The sequence below is a fragment of the Coregonus lavaretus genome (assembly GCF_964263955.1).
Source record: "Coregonus lavaretus genome assembly, chromosome: 11".
Taxonomy (NCBI): Eukaryota; Metazoa; Chordata; class Actinopteri; order Salmoniformes; family Salmonidae; genus Coregonus; species Coregonus lavaretus.
The window spans coordinates 6,378,731-6,399,473 of record NC_139998.1 but is presented as its reverse complement, the minus strand read 5'-3'; the positions used below and the strand labels follow the sequence as shown (position 1 = coordinate 6,399,473).

At 42.1% G+C, this 20,743-nt stretch overlaps 2 protein-coding genes and 1 long non-coding RNA gene across 4 annotated transcripts; 1 reads left to right on the top strand and 2 right to left on the bottom strand.

The window, feature by feature from the left end:
• Positions 1-164: 164 nt before the first annotated feature.
• On the bottom strand, positions 165-3,581 carry LOC311136879. The gene is made up of 4 exons (XR_014613898.1): positions 1,217-3,581; positions 1,047-1,092; positions 471-503; positions 165-245 (listed from the first exon to the last, which is right to left on the bottom strand). It is a non-coding gene; the product is annotated as an uncharacterized lncRNA (long non-coding RNA).
• A 328-nt stretch (positions 3,582-3,909) lies between these two features.
• On the bottom strand, positions 3,910-9,597 carry LOC311136833 (vesicle transport protein GOT1B). The gene is made up of 5 exons (XM_084171121.1): positions 9,257-9,597; positions 8,855-8,946; positions 5,700-5,878; positions 5,311-5,392; positions 3,910-5,016 (listed from the first exon to the last, which is right to left on the bottom strand). The coding sequence occupies exons 1-5, from the start codon at positions 9,279-9,281 to the stop codon at positions 4,978-4,980; spliced, it is 417 nt and encodes a 138-aa protein (XP_084027247.1). The 5' UTR covers positions 9,282-9,597; the 3' UTR covers positions 3,910-4,977.
• A 69-nt stretch (positions 9,598-9,666) lies between these two features.
• Positions 9,667-17,115, top strand: LOC311136806 (UDP-xylose and UDP-N-acetylglucosamine transporter-like). Of its 2 annotated transcripts, none has more exons than XM_084171087.1 (10): positions 9,667-9,887; positions 10,113-10,226; positions 12,777-12,879; positions 13,016-13,065; positions 13,344-13,425; positions 13,718-13,778; positions 14,425-14,534; positions 14,835-14,910; positions 15,247-15,322; positions 15,918-17,115. In XM_084171087.1, exons 1-10 carry the CDS (start codon positions 9,748-9,750, stop codon positions 16,165-16,167), a joined length of 1,062 nt encoding a protein of 353 aa, XP_084027213.1. In that variant the 5' UTR covers positions 9,667-9,747; the 3' UTR covers positions 16,168-17,115. The 2 variants fall into 2 exon arrangements, with proteins under 2 accessions (XP_084027213.1, XP_084027214.1); XM_084171088.1 differs by having other exon boundaries at positions 9,675-9,956.
• Positions 17,116-20,743: the final 3,628 nt, after the last annotated feature.

Genomic DNA, 20,743 nt, shown 5'->3' with positions numbered 1-20,743 from the left:
CAATACAATTGGACATCATATCAAATATTTATATATTATATTATTACATAATTTCTTAATAAATGACATTTGCTGCAAGTTATGGAATAATATAATTTTATTCAATGAGCTCAAAAATAACAAATTGGTATTAGATGCATCAACAGAACATATAAAGATGCTCACATTAACAAATCATCGTTCAACATAGTTGGTTTTCCACATTGGTTGGTCTTGAAAATATGTATCATCTGAGTTTTCCCTGGCTGGAAAGAAAACAAATGTATGACTGAGAAGAGCTGATGCAACCAGACACCAATCTGTGTTTTCACTGCGGGTCACTGAAGAGACACAACACACATAAAGACACATCAAGCAATATAATGTATAGAGACAAATACAATACACACATATTTAGCTGATTTGAAATTATGAGACAAATGTGCTATGGAGGAAGCTATAACGGAGAGAGAACCATGCTCATTGCTCACCTAAATGTAAAGAGTCCCCTTCTTTTCTTCCCTCTGATATGAAACGATAGTGTCCTCGCTCTGTAACAAATTTGGACTGTCTTATTAAATATTTTGCTAAACTTTTCATTCAACTGGTGGGCCACTCCTTACACATACAGTTATCCAAATCCCTTTCATTTCTATAACTTTGGCAACAATAATGTAATTACATGTAAGTAGCCTTGCACGAACGAGCCGGAACGGCTCATATCTCCTGTTTCTGTAGCGCGAGGCAACTTGACGTACAAGTACACACCCTGAACAGGACGCTAGTCTATCGCAGAGCCTAACCCCCAATCTTTCTCATTAATGCTGAGTGCCAAGCAGAGAGGCATTGGGTCCCATTTTTACAGTCTTTGGTATGACTCGGCAAAGGGATCGAACTCCCAACCTTCCAAACTCAGGGCGGACACTCTAACCACAAGGCCACTACATACTAATTAAAAACATTCACATATGAAACAAATGCATACATAATTGTATTGCCTAACGATAAGGGCAACCGTAGACATTACACAATCACTTTATGCATGAAAAGGGAAAGATCTTTCTTACGCGCGCCTTTTAAGTACAGCATCGCCTGAGGAGTCCAGTTTCTCCGCTGAAACCAAGTACAGACAATACATGTGTTATTGTAACTTATATTCAATGCTCTTTCAATCAACCACAATCAACCAAAATTCTAGTACTGAGCGGTCTGTAGCCTGTGCGTAAAATGTGGTTACCTGTGGCGCGCTCCAAGAATGAGACACCATTGTCACCAAGAGTAGCGCGAGTGTGAGAGTCGTTGAGGTCTGAAAACTCTGTAACAAGAAAATGTCGTTGTCTTTATATCATGAAGTATTTTATGAGGAAACATTTTTGTAGGCTACTGTAAACTGGATTGGTTGAACATTGTTACACAAGAGAACCTCCCCGAAACGTCTTTTTATATATTTATCAGCACCCTGACAAACAAATATTTACGTAAAAGAGTACATGTCCCCACAAAACGATAAGTAGAATAATCATACCATTGTTACTCTTTCAACCACCAGTTATTAATGAAAATAACATTCAATAATGTATTGTTAAGCCTAGAAGAGTTATCCGATACAGTATATCAAAGCACATCATTATCGCTATATTTAGCCAAATATTTTACTTACTTTCATTTCTATAAGATGTCTTTCTTCAGTTGCTCTCTATTAAATATGGTATTTGCATCTACAACAAGTCGTTGGCTTCTTATTAACTGTCCCTGGTCCCCATTAGTCATGAACTGGGTACTATATGGGGACATATTCCTTCGCACCTCGTGCGTAAATACGTAAGCCACCGTGGGCTAACTGCGAGGTGCTGTTCAAACTGTCATCACTCTTGAGACAGAAAGTTAATCCACGGGATCGAAATATCTGATTCAGAGTTAAAAGTTTGCAAATAATAGTTCTTTTTTTCGGACCAACTCTTCCATGCATCTTGGACACTATCACATCAATGCCGTTATGGAAAGACACTAAGATGTGATATTTCGACCTCTCTGAACACAGGATTTTCATTACATAGAAAACATAGAGCATGTTACGAATTCCCTGACAGTTGGTGACTTATCAGCCTCACAACCCTGAGCTGCCCACTCCACTCCACATTCCCCACAACCAGAGCCTTATTTAGGGGGTACCATAAACCTGCCTTGCAAACTCTCTCTAGCCCCGTTTATACCTGGTGCTAACATGGGTCCTTTGTCCTGATCTTGTCTACATTCTGATTGTGGCCACATTTCCAGAAATATGTCTACGCATCGTATTAAAATGTGTCTGTTATCAGTCCACTGTGTCTGCATTGTGACCAGATATCCTGGTCCATTCCTTTATGCAAATGATGGTGTGCATGCCCAAAGTGAGTTGTGTGACATGTATATATTGTTCTTAATCGTTGGTTGTTGCATTATGTATGTTGCCTCTATATAGCTTGTACCCTGTAAACGTTCAGGGATTATATGCTATTTATACAGTCTTATTTTGGTTACTGCTCGTGATATATGTACAGTATATTCATTGCCTTTAATTTCCTTCTACAGAACCACTAACTTCCCATTTTTCATCCCCATTTACATCTTCGTCAATGTGTATAAATGAAGTTCCCTGTGTGTGTCAACTATGTCAGCAAATACGTAGCGCCGGGTCGCTCTCTTTCACAGCATGTATAACCTGTGTTCACTGGATTACACCGTGTGCTCTTCCTAATGATCACGGGTGTATTCTAACCACTCTAGGCTCTGGTGCATGAGACCACAAAATGTGACACTTCCCACACGCTCGAGGTGTGAATGCCTGTTATTTGACCCCGAAGACATCGTTAGTTTGACGAGGGAGACACGTTTCCGTTTGAGAATGCGTGGACCCAAGGGCGGTTGATCAATGTTTTGAGTTTTTCCTGCTTCTTCTCCATAATTACTTCCTATTCATATTTTCTCAGAATGAATACATTGTTATTATTATACATTGGCATTGAGGCAGGTGGATGAGTAATGTTTTCACAAGTTGTCTGCGTTCAATTTGCAAATCTTGACATTTCCTTGAATGTCCTATTTCAAACTACAGGTAACTGCCAAAATAAAGGAAACACCAACATCACGTGTCATAATAGGGCGTTGGGCCACCACGGGCCGCCAGAACAGCTTCAATACTTCAACAGCTCCTTGGCATAGATTTAACCTTACGTAGCCAGGCGAAAAAAAACACCTGAAACTAAATCGCCCACATTCTGGTCTTGACGAGAATTTTTAATAAAAAACGTTTCGGGGAGGTTCTCTTGTGTACCAATGTTCAACCAATCCAGTAAATGTGAAGGAGTTAAGATGGAGTGTCGGCTTGTTAACGTCCAAAAGCGGAAGTCACATCACTGGCTTGCTCCTCCATTTCCCCTGAAAACCGGAGGCTAGCATAGAAGTGTCTGGAACTCTATTGGAGAGATGCGACACCATTCTTCCACAATAAATTCCATAATTTTGTGTTTTATTGATGGTGGGGAAAACGGTCTCAGGCGCCGCTCCGGAATCTCCTATAAGTGTTCAATTGGGTTGAGATTTGGTGACTGACACATACACACACACACACACTTTAAACCCCCCATGCTCCTTTGAGACCCCTCTTTCAAAAGTCACAGATCTTTTCTTCAAGTCATGGTATCCAAAATAATGGGCAACTGGTTTTTATTTATTTATACATGACCCTAAGCATGATGGGATGTTAATTGCTTAATTAACTTAGCAACCACACCTGTATGGAAGCACCTGCTTTCACTATACTTTGTATTCCTAATTTACTCAAGCGTTTCCTTTATTTTGGCAGTTACCTGTCCATCACTAGTTTTTAAAGCAGCATTGCCCGATCTTTTAATCTACATTAGTCTTCTGAATTTCATGTAAAACAAATTTGCCTGACAGACATTTTATTTATTTATTTTAAAAACACACCATTTCAAGTATGTATTTACAAAAGACACATTGAGTAAAACATCTCTCTGACAAGCCTCTTAATACATTAAGTAGAAAGTGACTCGTAAAGCCCAGCTGCTGTGAGACCAGCAGTATCTGGACTGTAGAGACACATCTGTAGCACTGGATGCATTCCTTTTAGCATCCAGATTTTCACTTTAGGAAGGAATAGTTTAAAATGTGTAAATTCAACTCACCCGGTGTCCTGGACGAGCTTAAATGAATGTACCCATTTGTGACCCATTGTGCGCACAGGGCTATTCATCTTCAACAGCTTAGTTTGACCATCCATAGGCAGGTGTGTATTTAGTGATGCAAAACTTTCTGAACATTGCAGATAGAAATGGATTAAATAGAGCTGACATAATTCCCTATCTGACAGAATCATATCTGTTCTACACAATACATTTCTATCTGAACATTCTGTAACGCTACATCCTCCTGAACAGTACCCAGGTGTAACACAACTGTACTCTAAACAGCTGTACAACAATTCCAGAAACTCTTCATCATCAAGGTAACCAAAACACTCTTCTCTGTGACTGTACAGACAACATTCCAGAACATTCTAGAAGAAGAAGAAAGGCTGCTGTAACAGATTCCAGACTCCTCCTCCATAACAATGCCCAATACAGTGGTTGGTCCAGTCACATGTCAATCATCTTCATAATCAGTCGATCAGGAACGGGCAGTGACACAAAAAGGGCCCAATTCACCTATTGGGCCTTGAAATAAAGTAGTCCCTTAGTAACAATGTCCATCAATGGCAACCAGGTTATGAGACCGTTTCCGTCAAAGCAAACTTTACGATGCCAGTCGTATTCATAAACCTGCCCAAAGGAACATTATTTTCCTTTGAACAGAAAGAGGTTTCTGATTCATAGCTTTGACCTTTACATGGGGGTAGTCTTGTCCAATAGTTGACCAGCAGAGAATAAAGTCACCAATATAAACTATTATAAATAGAGTAAAGCAATTTCATATCCTCCAATCCAAAGATGTTCACTGTTATACCATGTTGTTGCTCTCGCCGACTTTGTCCACCAACTGAAAAAGAGATACAAGTTTATTATCAGTAAACCACAATCTATCATTTAAGAGCGGTTTGCCGGACACAGATTAAGCCTAGTCCTGGACTAAAAAGCAAACTCAATTAAGAATCTTAATTGAAAGTGTTTTTGTTGTTGTCCAGGTCTAGGCTTAATTTGTGTCTGGAAAACTGGCCTCTAGAGACGAAGGGCAATGGTGCAAGGCGCAAAGAGCCGGAAACAGCTGACTTTGGCAAGTCTATGAACTTTGCCACGTTACACATGGCAAATAAACTTGAAACTTGATACTTACTCCACTAATCCCTGGGAGGTTCAGTATGGACCCGAGGACAGGCAACCTCCTGATGAAGCCTACTGCCACTGGGAAGAAGCCCCTGGAAAAGAGAAGAGAGTGGAACAGAGAGGTGAGAGACTAAGGAGGACCGGCAATAGACTGACATTTGGGGTGAATCTCAAAAGTAATTTCCTTGATTTTTCAAATCCTGTCCCCTCACCTACTTCACAAAATGTTAGAGGGAAGCGAGGAGAGCACTGGAGAAGAAGATCTGAAGTTCCTTCTCCAATGTTCTCCTTGCTTCTCTGTGAGGTTTTGAGAATGGAGGCGAGGAGAGAGGAAGCAGGGAATCGAGGGAAAAAACGTAGGCAAATATTTTAACCAACTGTCATTTCAGGCCAACTGACCTGAATAAGAGGAAGAAGCCATAGATCTCCAGCACTACTCCAATGATAGGCCAGCCAATCAGAACCACCAGCACGCCCCCCAGGAAGAAACTGGTGGCTTTAAATTTATGTCTCTGGAAGAAGAATTTGAAGGTACGCTCCAAGCCGATGACAAAGGATAGGCCTGCTACAAACAATATCTGACACACAAACACAGGGGTGAGAAATAAACAGAGGATTTTAGGAATCCCATGACAGTATGCTGCATCACTAGCCTGGCGGCAGCCAAATTGATTTAGCTACAGTTCACCGTTGTTTCACTTCTACAACAGTGAAACGTAGTAGTGAAAGCATTTTGGTTGCAAGGCTAGTGCAGTACAGTATGTCTTTTGACTTCATTTAGCTATGTAATCTACTGGAGGACACATACCAAAAACACCAGCTAGACACAGTGGTCTGATCAGAGACACTGCTAGTACTAGTACTGTAGATTAGGAGGCAGTGCAATACAACAGAGAATCATCATAGGCCTCCACAACCAGGGCCTACAATTAACAGATTTTGTCATTGGCGGGTAGAATGTCTAATTCACCAGCCATGTTGGCAGGTGGTCACACTCAGGGATCTATAGTGTGAGGATTTCATAAGAAGAGTCAAAAGTCAAGTATGAGCACATGCGAGTTGTGTCTTATACTATTGCAAAAGAAATGCTGCAGTAGCTGTTTTCAAAGTATTTCTGCCATTTTGTTTTAATATCTGGTAATCACACAAAAAAAACTCACCTCGCACAGCAACACTGCCTGGCTGGGGGGCCGTGCGCACTAAGTGAAGTGCTGAAAGATTTGTTTTTAGAAGAAATGTGCACAGGCATAAAATTGGCCTAATTTACTCAAAAGCCTACTAAAGTGAGACTTTGTCTTCGTGTTTATTGGCTATTTACATTATTTTGTTCACATGCTAGGTTTTTTAACGCTTGAGTTTGCTTCTAGTGCTAGCGAAGAAGAAAAGTCCTCGGCTACTAGTCAGATTCTCTGGAAACGCTCTTTTCACGCCACTTTGATACCGAAGTGACTCTTTCGTAGCAGATTAGGAGAATTTACGTAGCAGGTTAGGAGAATTAACATAGCAAGTTAGGAGACTGAGGTTAAGGTTAAGGAAAATGCTCTCCTAACCCGCTATGAAAATCACTTTGTATCAAAGTGGCATGAAAAGAGTGTGGGCTCATTTGAGTGGTAAGGCGAAAGCAACCCACTGCAAACGAAAGTCGAGGAGTGTAGTCAGGGGAGGTGCATCTGCAACAGCCAAAAGTCAGACACTAATGTGGTTTTCAACATGGCTGCTATTGTTTATCAAAGTCTGTCTGTATACATGTCAAAATAAAATGTTCTATACCCCATATCACACACTCACAAACTGTATACAACAATTCATTGGTTAGAGAGAGGTCTCAAATATCACTTTCATTTGTATCCCCTGTAGCTTTAAAATATGGCAAAGTTGGTTCCTGTTTCAGTCATATATTTGGCCACACTTGCATGAGTCAAATAAAAACACCCTAATGATTGGTTGGCAAATAGTGCCCCCCACAATGCAGGTGATAGCTGCTGCATGGTGCAGTTGGTGAGAAGCAACTGCAGCGACTTCATCAAAAACTGCATGACCTTTCATCACGATTTTTGTAAAGTTGATGATGTTGACATGAAGTCGCAAGCCCGACAATTTTTATAACCATACTGCAACACACTTTGAAAGGCAGTGACCAACGATGGTCAATTACTTGACAAAAGTGATAAGCTTGAACTTGCCCTGTCCCTCAGATTCTCACAGGCACTGCACATGTGATGACTGGAGTGGCCCCATTACCATAGTAACCTTAAAGGGGCAGCTGAACATTTCTCTCATCTGTGATATTTTGGTTAAAAGACTCAGGTCACAAAATATTTTAATTACATTGACAAATATACCACATTACTTCTTACTAGTAATACATTTCTTGTTTTACAAACATTACTATGCATGCTCATCCGTTTCATTTTGTGTGTGTGTGTTAATAGGGCTGTGACGATACCATCGCAATATTCTTTCCATGGCAAAAATGAACACACAAAGCAGAGCAATCTCTTTCTGTATGTAAAATATTGTGTACTATAGCTTGGAAAATAAATACACGTGACTCGGAATGACAACATAATGATGTTTGTTTCCAACAAGATGTGAAATCTGCTTCGTGTTTTGTTTCCTTGCCACTTCATACTAACGAGTATCGCGATACTGGTATCGTCCCAGCCCTAGTAAAATATATCATCTACCTGCTACAGTGGCTGGTAGATAAAAAGGTTCGTTTTAGGCCCTGTCCACAACTCTAGCTAAAAGGGTTTTTCCAGAGAGTAACTCTGCGTTTAAGGAAGCGGCACCACCGTTGAAACATAATTTTTGGTAGTGAGTGGAAACGCCAAGTGGATCCTTCACATTTATATGTCCAGTGAAATATCGTGGTCCTCTGTAGCTCAGCTGGTAGAGCACGGCGCTTGTAACGCCAAGGTAGTGGGTTCGATCCCCTGGACCACCCATACACAAAAATGTATGCACGCATGACTGTAAGTCGCTTTGGATAAAAGCGTCTGCTAAATGGCATATTATTATTATATTATATTATTATATCTGTCTCATTGTTCTGTGTCAGAACTATTGAGGGATGCGAACATGGGCGAGCCTAACATGGGAAAGCTGAACTTAATTCAAATCCTCCGCGATATCGCGACGCAAGTGACCAATCGAAGCTCACCATAGCTTCCAACCCCTACTGGATTGGCTGACAATGGCTGTTGATATTTAGCATTATCTAGCATGCTTGTTAGCACCCACATGAGGGCGAGGCTAGCGTGCCTAGATTAGTTCCGCTTATAGTGTAAACGCCAGTCCCGTAGAGCATTGCAACGCCAGGGTTGTGGTGGGTTCGATTCCCACGGGGGACCAGCATGGAAGAAAAAATAAAAAGTATGTGTGCATTCACTACTGTAAATCGCTCTGGATAAGGGCGTCTGCTAAATTAGTAAAATGTAAAAGGCCGGAAAGGGGTATGTTACATTTGGGATCATTCTTGTAAAGAAAGGAGATACACGTAGCGGGGCATCTATGGCATACATCACAACATTATGATTATGTAGTAGGCTCACATTTCCAATGGCAAGAAGAGCTTTGTCAAAAAACAGGATCATCCCGAAGAGGAGGAAGAACACGCCAAAGCCTGTCAACCCCATCCCGATTTCTGTGGAGCCAAAAGAGAAGTCAATAGATTAAAGTCAAACTAGCTACATTGTTTCCATTGACACCTAAAGCATCCATCCATATACTCTTGTCTGCACATCCGTTACTTTATTAGCAGGAGTAGGTAAGTAACTAGTTATCTACCATGATATGACTAGCAGTGAAATAAGTTAATAATAGGTCGTTCATAAAATAGGGCGATGGGCCCAACTGGTCCCATTCATTCAATCCTGGCTAGCTTGAAGGATTGCTCACAAAGAGAAGATACAACAACGCTTTAAACATGTCATTTTAAAATTAAAAGCTCTTACTCTGTGAATCCGTTAGAGATATCATTTTGTCGGAAGTGTAGCGATTGGCAAATCACTTGTCCTCATTCAATAATCGTTAGATAGCGGTAGTTTGTTGATAGCCGAGAAAAAGCTGGCGCCACGTCTTCTTCCGTAACCACGCACGCTCAAATGAGAGGTTCGCGGAAATCAGTTCTGCGTGGTGTTGCATAGAGATTTTGTTTGAATAAAATAAGTAAATATATTGTGGGATGTGTATTGCTATTTGTGAACAGAGATCTGTATATAATCCTTCACCCCAACAAAATTCTGCCAGGACTCACTGAAATTGTGATTTCTTTTAACGTTACATCGCCATCTTTATGGGAAATGTGGTTCTCTGCTTGAAAAGTAAAACTACTACAACATCCATGCGTACGCAATCCGGAAGAGTGCAGCCGGAGACGTGTTCAAGGAAATAGTCGATTCGGATTTTATATATAATTAGAGCAGAAAACCTCAGTGTTTACACAATGTCCTCGTTAGGAATACTCGTAGGTTATTTTCTGCCATATTTTTCCCCAATAACTACAAACATTAATAACATTTTTGCAGTACTTCTTGTTTTTGTTGGGTGCTGCAGCAATGTTGTGTTTCTGGAAATGCTTGTAAGGTCAGTGATCAACTCTGAACTCCTCAACAACAACTATTGACTACTAGGCTACTAGCTTGGTTGAATGAGGTTAGCTACATCTTTAGAATATTTATGCATGCTTTGTTTATATAGGCCTAACTAAGATGCTGTAATGCTTAACATACAATAATCTATTATTTAGGCTAGCCTATTTCCTAATAATTAATGCTATTCATGCACTTTTATATATTTTCCTACTCCCAGAGAGTTCCCAGGATGTGGCAACATTGTGACCTTCGCTCAATTTGCCTTCATTGCATTAGAGGGGTTCATCTTCGAGACGAACTTTGGAAGAAAGAAACCAGCCATCCCTATTAGGTAGGTAGCCTAATGCAGTGGTTCCCAAACTGTGAGGGGGGGGGGGAGGGGGGTGCATAATCAGTTCCTCTTGTCATGCTAGTCATTGCATACCTTGGAGAGTTATTTATAACTTGTCAGAAATGGCCAGGTCAACTAGTCCATGGCAGCTAACGTTTTTTTATTTAGGTTTTTTAGTTCATACATATTGTTGTAATTTTTTAGTGACTGAAATACACATGAATACACAATAGACATGGAAAAATGTATAGAATTGCACGTAAATTTGCTTTAAAACTGCACAATGTTCTTTGCACCCCATGACAAAATGTGTAGAATTGCAGGAAATAAGCGTTAAACCTGCACAATTCTCTCCACCAACAAGAGGGGTATGAACAGTTTGTGTCTCCTGAGTGGCGCAGTGGTCTAAGGCACTGCATCGCAGTGCTAACTGTGCAACTAGAGATCCTGGTTCGAATCCAGGCTCTGTCGCAGCCGGCCGCGACCGGGAGACTCATGGGCGGCGCACAATTGGCCCAGCGTCGTCTAGGGTAGGGGAGGGAATGGCCGGCAGGGATGTAGCTCAGTTGATAGAGCATGGCGTTTGCAACGCCAGGGTTGTGGGTTCGTTTCCCACGGGGGGCCAGTATAAAAAATAAAAAAAATGTAATCACTAACTGTAAGTCGCTCTGGATAAGAGCGTCTGCTAAATGACTAAAATGTAAAAAATGTGTCATGAACAGTGCTTGTGCCTATATACAATGGGGAAAAAAAGTATTTAGTCAGCCACCAATTGTGCAAGTTCTCCCACTTAAAAGATGAGAGAGGCCTGTAATTTTCATCATAGGTACACGTCAACTATGACAGACAAAATGAGAAAAAAAAATGCAGAAAATCACATTGTAGGTTTTTTAATGAATTTATTTGCAAATTATGGTGGAAAATAAGTATTTGGTCAATAACAAAAGTTTCTCAATACTTTGTTATATACCCTTTGTTGGCAATGACACAGGTCAAACGTTTTCTGTAAGTCTTCACAAGGTTTTCACACACTGTTGCTGGTACTTTGGCCCATTCCTCCATGCAGATCTCCTCTAGAGCAGTGATGTTTTGGGGCTGTCGCTGGGCAACACAGACTTTCAACTCCCTCCAAAGATTTTCTATGGGGTTGAGATCTGGAGACTGGCTAGGCCACTCCAGGACCTTGAAATGCTTCTTACAAAGCCACTCCTTCGTTGCCCGGGCGGTGTGTTTGGGATCATTGTCATGCTGAAAGACCCAGCCATGTTTCATCATCTTCAATGCCCTTGCTGATGGAAGGAGGTTTTCACTCAAAATCTCACGATACATGGCCCCATTCATTCTTTCCTTTACATGGATCAGTCGTCCTGGTCCCTTTGCAGAAAAACAGCCCCAAAGCATGATGTTTCCACCCCCATGCTTCACAGTAGGTATGGTGTTCTTTGGATGCAACTCAGCATTCTTTGTCCTCCAAACACGACGAGTTGAGTTTTTACCATAAAGTTCTATTTTGGTTTCATCTGACCATATGACATTCTCCCAATCCTCTTCTGGATCATCCAAATGCACTCTAGCAAACTTCAGAGGGGCCTGGACATGTACTGGCTTAAGCAGGGGGATTTGAGTCCCTGGCGGCGTAGTGTGTTACTGACGGTAGGCTTTGTTACTTTGGTCCCAGCTCTCTGCAGGTCATTCACTAGGTTCCCCCGTGTGGTTCTGGGATTTTTGCTCACCGTTCTTGTGATCATTTTGACCCCACGGGGTGAGATCTTGCGTGGAGCCCCAGATCGAGGGAGATTATCAGTGGTCTTGTATGTCTTCCATTTCCTAATAATTGCTCCCACAGTTGATTTCTTCAAACCAAGCTGCTTACCTATTGCAGATTCAGTCTTCCCAGCCTGGTGCAGGTCTACAATTTTGTTTCTGGTGTTCTTTGACAGCTCTTTGCTCTTGGCCATAGTGGAGTTTGGAGTGTGACTGTTTGAGGTTGTGGACAGGTGTCTTTTATACTGATAACAAGTTCAAACAGGTGCCATTAATACAGGTAACGAGTGGAGGACAGAGGAGCCTCTTAAAGAATAAGTTACAGGTCTGTGAGAGCCAGAAATCTTGCTTGTTTGTAGGTGACCAAATACTTATTTTCCACCATAATTTGGAAATAAATTCATTAAAAATCCTACAATGTGATTTTCTGGATTTTTTTTTCTAATTTTGTCTGTCATAGTTGACGTGTACCTATGATGAAAATTACAGGCCTCTCTCTTCTTTTTAAGTGGGAGAACTTGCACATTTGGTGGCTGACTAAATACTTTTTTCCCCCACTGTAAATAGATGTGGCGCAGGGGGGCACAGGAGGTTCCCCAGCGCTGTAAAGGTGGCCCCGAGTGAAAAAGTTTGGGAACCCCTTGCCTAATGTATGAGAATGTAGCTACAGTGATGGAATTATTGAGCTGTCTGTCTGTCCTCTCGCCTGTCCGTCTGTCTCCCAATCCTGTCAGGGATGAGAAGCACAGTTTTCATTCAACCTTTGTGTTTATTTCTTCTTCATAGCAACTATGTAATCATGGTGACCATGTTCTTCACAGTCAGTGTGATCAACAACTATGCTCTCAACTTCAATATCGCTATGCCTCTACACATGATCTTCAGATCTGTAAGTCTACTGTTATAAATGCTCAAATGGCTTTAACTCTCACCATCTGATGCTTGTAGTACCATTAATTACCAACATCTAATAATATCCCTTCTTGGTTGACTTAATGCCTTGTGTTGTACTTATATCTTCACAGGGATCGCTAATAGCTAATATGATCCTGGGTATAATCATTCTGAAGAAAAGGTATCCCCCTCATCATTTCTCTTGGCAGTCTTACAAACCCTTACCATTGTTAACATGTTACAGTTAATCTAGAGATGTTACTAATTAGTTAGCCAAATTAATAGGATACTTTTGCCTCTCTGCAGCATGAGCTATAGCATCAAAGGAATGTATTGCTGCTTTTGTCACTATTTTGCATGATCATGATGACTGCTGCTGAAATGCCTAAAATGTCTGGCCTGGTCTGATTATCCAAAACATGAGGTTCTGAAACTATGTACTGCATATTTTCCCTGCAGGTATTCAATGAGTAAATATCTCTCCATAGCGATGGTGTCTCTGGGCATCTTCATATGCACCATCATGTCCGCCAAACAAGTGGTGAGCTCTTCATAACATTAACATGTTTCTGTTCAACCACACACTTTGTTTCCATATAATGTGCACTGTGGGTTGCAGCTTCAATGTCTAGTAGCTGAGTTTTCACACACATTTGTTACACAGTTATTACAATCTGTTACATACACAGTTATTACAATATGTTACATACACAGTAGTCAGTACATATTTGTTCATATTGTACAGAGAGATCTTTAACTGACTACACAACACAGTAAGATTTTGTGCTGTTACATTTTCTGCTATTTAGTGACCTCTGTTTTCCACTTTTCAGAATGTAGGTACTGAGGGCTCAGAGGATCAAGGTGTATATGCCTTCCTGCACTGGCTGATGGGTAAGTCTTCCATGGACTGTTACTGTTAGGTGTGTATATAGGCGTGAGACATGGAGTCTTCTCAGCCAGAAGTCTTTGTTCCAGAATGACTTGCATTTTTGATAATAAGATCTTTACCTTGCCTCGACTAGTTGGGACTACCTTTATCTGAGAACTGGACACTGATTGTTACGGTTGTTTACAAATGGTGGACAATGGCTTGAGATTAAAGAGCACACAACTCTGACTATCACACAAACCCTGCATTCATACTTATAGGAAATTACTCGATGTGACTTACAAGTCCCTAGTGCATAATCTATTCCATTCCCATTTTAACCTGATAATACAAGCTTATGGCACGGACACACCGGTAGGATTGTAGAGCGTCAGCTGGCCGAGAGTACTTAGCACCTCTGAACAGAGTGCTGGCAGTAATTTGCAAACCGATTCTACATGTAGAAATGGGCGAAAATGACGGCAGTCAGCAAGCGAACGAATGGTAAACGAACGGCCCCCTACTGGACAGACCGACAATCGGTCTGCTGAGTTTTCTCCTTAAACAAAACAACAAAACTCTCTCACTCTCTCTCTCCCTGTATGGTTACAGTATCCGTTTCTCAACCATGACACAACTCATTTTCTGGGTTTGTTGTTGTTTTTCTAGGTATCGCCATGTTGACCTTTGCACTGCTCATGTCTGCGAGAATGGGCATTTTCCAGGAGACCCTGTACAGGCAGTATGGTAAACACTCAAAAGAGGCTCTCTTCTATAATGTAAGTGTCAACCCCAAACTCCTGTATGCGTTCCAAACCTGCCAGATGTTGTATACTTGAAAGGCAAAGTAACTAACAAAAGCCATTGTAATTTATCCCCTGGCAATGGAGAGATTAAGCTTTTCTCACCAAACATAATGCTCCACCCTACAATTGTTGATCTATATTTGGTGCAAACCAAGTGTCTGCATTTTCAGTGTTGTGTGCACTGTGCATTGATAACAGGGTGTTTATATGAAAACTTTACTCTATGTATGTATCGTCTCTGCAGTTCTAATATGTTTGTCATTGCTCTCTCAGCACTGCTTGCCTTTGCCTGGGTTCCTGCTTCTGTCCTCAGACATCTACAACCACGGTGTCCTCTTCAGTCAAAGCAGTGAGTTAAATACAGTCTAAGTTTTGTATGAAAACATGTCAAAGTATCCTCCTCATTCAGTAGAGTTCCCAGGTTTTTCAGAAATCCCAGTTGGAGGATTGATGGGAAAGGGCATCACTAACCTCAATAATTTAAAGTTATGTCTGTTGGTTTCTTTGCTTAGCCTGGTTACAGATCTGTTTGTGCTGTCTTGACAATGACCATAGGAGTTGGCAAGACAGCACAAACGGATCTGGGACCAGGCTAGTCTTTGCTCATGTTATGAATGTTATGTTGAATTCACATTGTCACATTGTCCAGAGTTGGGCTGTAGCCTAAATGCCATTTGTCTTCCAGCTCCTGTAGAGATTCCTGTGATTGGCCAGGCTGTGCCGGTGTTGTGGCTGTACCTACTGCTGAACGTCATCACACAGTATCCTTTACAATACTTTCACAGTGAATACTGTATTTGTGTGTAGTCACTATAATAACTGGTTTTATTGTCACATACACGGGATAGGTGCAGTGAAATGTGTTGTTTTACAGTGTCAGCCATAGTAGTACGACACCTCTGGAGCAAAGTAGGGTTAATTGCCTTGCTTAAGGGCACATCAACAGATTTTTCACCTTGTCGGCTCAGGTATTCGAACCAGCCGCCATGTTTAGGATTGGAAGTTGTCCATAGTTGTGCTGTAGCCTAAATTCGATTTTTCTTTCAGCTCCTGTAAATCTCACTTTCTCAGTAAACACTGTATGTGTAGTCACTGCACATAAATGGGTACGTGACTACACATACATCCCATTGGAAACTAATTAGACTAACCAGATCAGTACAAAAACAGTTTGTATACAGCTGCAAACAAACAACACACTGTTACTGACGTGTCTGTACACTAGAAGACGATGCACATTCACCTTACACATTGCAATGCAAACACACTCTCTCTCTCACTCACGCACACACATTTTAGACCCGTTTTTTATTAAACACATACCATCATCCTCTACCAGACCTTCACCCTCCTCAGATATGTGTGCATCCGCGGTGTCTTCATCCTGACCACGGAGTGTGCCTCTCTCACCGTAACCCTGGTGGTGACTCTGAGGAAGTTCATCAGCCTCATCATCTCCATCCTCTACTTCAAGAACCCCTTCACCGCCTGGCACTGGGTGGGCACTGGAGTCGTCTTCCTGGGCACCCTGATCTACACGGAGGTCTGGACTAACATCTGCGCGGCACTGAGAGGAAGAGACGAGCTGAAGGAGAAAACTACGTAGTAATACACTGTAAAGACGGCGGAGTGATACGCAGCACTTTGGTCAATTCCTCGCATCCTCTCTCTTTGCCTCCTTCTCAAAACGAATTGGAGAAGATGGTCTGAGGGAGGGGGGGGGGGGGGGACCTGAGAACTTCTCCAATATGGTTGAGAAGGAGTAGAAGAAAGAGGATGCAGGGAATCACGGAAAGACTAATTGAGATAGAGCCAACCGTCACACTGTTGTGTGTGTGTATACGGGACTACATTTGTTGTGGGTGTGATTGCACACTCTGGAGCCTGTTTTCCCCCCTCGCTCTCTGCTCCAGTTGCAGAAGGACCAGGTTGGTTTTTAATAGAATAATTTAGGTTTTTCCTATTGTTTTCGTTGCTTGAACAATTACTTTAGAAAATATGTCTTCCCACTAGGTTTCTCACTTAACCCATTTTAAGGGCATAACCTAGACAAAACCTACCTTGGTTGACTGAATAAGTCAAGGCAAGCTTTTTGCAAAACTGATTGTATGGAGATGCCCTACTGTTTTGTTCATTTTGTTTGTTTGGTGAGCTGTATTTATTTAGGTGTTTTGCTAAGTATGAGTTTTGCTGAGCTGAGAGTGAATAGTAGTGTCTGTCAACATGTCATTTAACACCAGAATAACGATTATACCAGTATACGGACAAAACATATTACTGTACTCTGATTAGCATCATTTTGAAATACTAAATGACAAGAAGTGAGTTTACCACCTCGTCATGATATTAGTGAAACACAAAAGTGAAAAGTATTATGTATTCTGAATATGATATTTTATTGTAGGAATATTTCCTCAGGAGGATATTTGTCCTTTCAAAATAGTACTTGGCAGGTCCAGTAACTTTGTCATGAAACCCACCAAAACCTACACTCCAGAATCACTGCACCATTCATTCTCAACCTACTGAAATAAAAATGTAAAGATCTACCCTATACATTTGCATTGTATTGCATAATATGTTTCAAGCAGACCACCATAGTCCCTGTGCCCAAGAAAGAGAAGGTAACCTGCCTAAATGACTACCACCCTGTAGCACTCATGTCGGTAGCCATGAAGTGCTTTGAAAGGCTGGTCATGGCTCAAATCAAATGAAATGTTATTTGCCACATGCGCTGAATACAACAGGTGTAGACCTTACAGTGAAATGCTTACTTACAAGCCCTTAACCAACAATGCAGTTTTAAGAAAAATATGTGTTAAGTAAAAAAATTCGAGCAGCAGTAAAATAAAATAACAGTAGGGGGTACCAGTACAGAGTCAATGTGTGGGGGCACAGGTTAGTCGAGGTAATTGAGGTAATATGTACATGTGGGTAGCGTTAAAGTGACTATGCATAGATAATAAACAGAGAGTAGCAGCAGTGTAAAAGAGGGGGGACAATGCAAATAGTCTGGGTAGCCATTTGATTAGCTGTTCAGGAGTCTTATGGCTTGGGAGTAGAAGCTGTTAAGAAGCCTTTTGGACCTAGACTTGGCGCTCCGGTACCGCTTGCCGTGCGGTAGCAGAGAGAACAGTCTATGACCATTTTGAGGGCCTTCCTCTGACGTTGCCTGGTATAGAGGTCCTGGATGGCAGGAAGCTTGGCCCCAGTGATGTACTGGGCCGTATGCACTACCCTCTGTAGTGCCTTGCAGTCGGATGCCGAGCGTTGACCATACCAGGCAGTGATGCAACCATTCAGGATGCTCTCGATGGTGCAGCTGTAGAACCTTTTGAGGATCTGAGGACCCATGCCAAATCTTTTCAGTCTCCTGAGGGGGAATAGGCTTTGTCGTGCCCTCTTCAGACTGTCTTGGTGTGTTTGGACCATGATAGTTTGTTGGTGATGTGGACATCAAGGAACTTGAAGCTCTCAACCTGTTCCACTACAGCCCCGTCGATGAGAATGAGGGTGTGCTCATTCCTCTTTTTTTCCATGTAGTTCACAATCATCTCCTTTGTCTTGATCACGTTGAGGGAGAGGTTGTTATCCTGGCACCACACGGTTTTGTTTTTAAACGGAAGTCGTAGTTCAGTCGTGTCTCTTCCAAAAAAATAAGCGGCTGGAAGAAGTTGGAAGGAACACTGCAGACTTCACTCCGCTTTAGAGCATGGAAGAATCGATAATTGATAGATGTGCAGCTTGTGCCAAACACTTAACAGATTATTCAGATTGGAATGGCAAAGCGTGGAAACCATACCATTAAAATGAATTACAACTTCCGTTGACGAGCGTTTGGAGTAAGCGGTTTCTGTTACAAAACGTTTTAGAACAGACTAAACGTTTTGCAACAGAATCGGCGTAATGAATACACCCCAGGTACTTGCGGTTGTGTTTGGATGCGAGCTGTGACTGGGCCGTGTGGTCTCGGTTCAAAGACCAACGTTTTGGTGCAAGAATCTTCATAAAACCTGGTACAGATTTCTTGGTATCATTTTACGAACTCTGTACTGCAAGCATGGGGAGCAACAAGAGCAGCCACGTCTCGTTTGAAGACGAAGGTGACCAGGTTAATTTTGTGAAGGGCATTAGGGTGAGTGAGCACGAGATTAAGCTTGATTATCTACATGAAACTGAAACATTGTATCACTGAAATGATACGGTTATATTGCAGTTGTTTTCGTCGATATTTATGCAAAAATACTGAAACGCATCGAATTCTGCCAGGTCAGTACTTTAACAAAAAAACATTGCACAACGGTCTAGCATCCATGGGACGTCCCTACCCCATTGAAGTTTAAATTTAAAATGGTAAGTAAGGGTATGATAGGGTTTAGGGTATGGACTTCCCAAGGAATCTGGATAGCCCTAACCATTGCACAACCATTTGAAAACAATATGCTGCTAAGCCCCCAAATAGCCTAGTCTTTCCTGACTGTCCATGTTCAAATGGGCTGTATAGGCTACTGGCAAGCCCCCCCTGTGCACAAAGCGAGGTCCATACAGAAATGGTTTGTCGAGATCGGTGTGGAAGAACTTGACTGGCCTGCACAGAGCCCTGACCTCAACCCCATCGAACACCTTTGGGATGAATTGGAACGCCGACTGCGAGCCAGGCCTAATCGCCCAACATCAGTCCCTGACCTCAGTAATGCTCTTGTGGCTGAATGGAAGTAAGTCCCTGCAGCAATGTTCCAACATCTAGTGGCAAGCCTTCCCAGAAGAGTGGAGGCTGTTATAGCAGCAAAGGGGGACCAACTCCATATTAATATGAATAAGATGTCCAACGAGCAGTTGTCCACATACTTTTGGTCATGTAGTCTATCTATGAAGGAAGTTAGAGGTAGTTTTGCGAGCCAATGCTAACTAGCATTAGCGCAATGACTGGAAGTCTATGGGTATATGCTAGCATGCACGTTTAAACGTTCACACCCCTAGTTGAATGTGGCAAAAAGTCCTGCAGGTCGCATCCTAAGTATTTCTTTATATTCCTTTGGAAGTCAGGTAGGAGGATAATTTGGCCAATATGAACTGTGGGTGGTTGGCATTGATTAAGGACTGGGGCACGCCCAGCAGGAGATGTGGAGAGTGACAGAACCTGTGAGGGTGACCTCAGGTTACTTAGAGGTTAGTTAGTGTAGCTAGGTCATAGAGTATGACTAAGAAACATTGGTTGTTAGGGACATAGGCATAGCACAGCTCCACACACATACATTTGAAGATGATCCCTGGGCTTTGATCCAGGACCTCTATATCAGGCGATGTGAAAAGAAGGTCCGAAAAATCATCAAAGACCCCAACCACCCAAGCCATAGACTATTTTCTCTGCTGCCGCACAGCAAGAGATACCGGAGCACCAAGTCTGACACCAACAGGCTCTTGAACAGCTTCTATCCCCAAGCAATACGACTGATAAATAGCTACTGAGTTTGCAAGAAAGGCATTTCACTGTACATTAAAACTTGAAACAGTTAAAGGGTTGCAGAGGAGGTGGAGCTGTTCAAGCATGGTGTACAAAGACCACTACCTCACAGTCAACACCCAGCCACCATAAACGATCACATACAGCATGTTTTACCATCCTAAGGTGCCTCTTGTTTGCCATAAATGGCATATGTCCTTTTATGGATGTTGGGATTACTGCACAGTTTCCCAGACCAATGCATGAGCCACCCCAGCATTAAAGCTCATACTTCACATGTGAGTCCAGTTCAGGTGTCACATGGGCTGGCCAGCCATCCTTGGTAGCAATATAGGTTCTCGCTTGCAACGCCAGGGTTGTGGGTTCGATTCCCATGGGGGGCCAGTATGAAAAATGTAAGCACTCACTAACTGTAAGTCGCTCTGGATAAGAGCGTCTGCTAAATGACTAAAAATGTAAATGTAAATATGAGGGCATTTTGGCTGTTGAATGGCCTCCTGACAATGTGGCAGTCCAGTCCCATGGTGTCTCTGTCTCTAGAAACTGCCTGAAGGGAGGACTGAGGTGGAGTGGGCCTGCCAAGGACAGTTCTGGGAGATTCGGGATGGCATTGACATTGGAGAGGTGCAATTCCTATAACATGTGAAGGCCCACTAAGTTGATGGTGTTTCTTGTCAATGAGTGGCAGGTTGTGTTGGTTCATTCTAGTGAACACAAG

Coding starts and splice junctions, on each gene's coding strand:
- LOC311136806 (XM_084171087.1), top strand. CDS start 9,748: ATGTCCTCGTTAGGAATACTCGTAGGTTATTTTCTGCCATATTTTTCC. Junction 13,426..13,717: donor TCATGTCCGCCAAACAAGTG/GTGAGCTCTTCA, acceptor TCCACTTTTCAG/AATGTAGGTACTGAGGGCTC. Junction 13,779..14,424: donor CTTCCTGCACTGGCTGATGG/GTAAGTCTTCCA, acceptor TTGTTTTTCTAG/GTATCGCCATGTTGACCTTT.
- LOC311136833 (XM_084171121.1), bottom strand. CDS start 9,281: ATGATATCTCTAACGGATTCACAGA. Junction 5,879..8,854: donor CTCTTCTTGCCATTGGAAAT/GTGAGCCTACTA, acceptor TTTGTGTGTCAG/ATATTGTTTGTAGCAGGCCT. Junction 5,393..5,699: donor GGCTTCTTCCTCTTATTCAG/GTCAGTTGGCCT, acceptor TCTCTTTTCCAG/GGGCTTCTTCCCAGTGGCAG.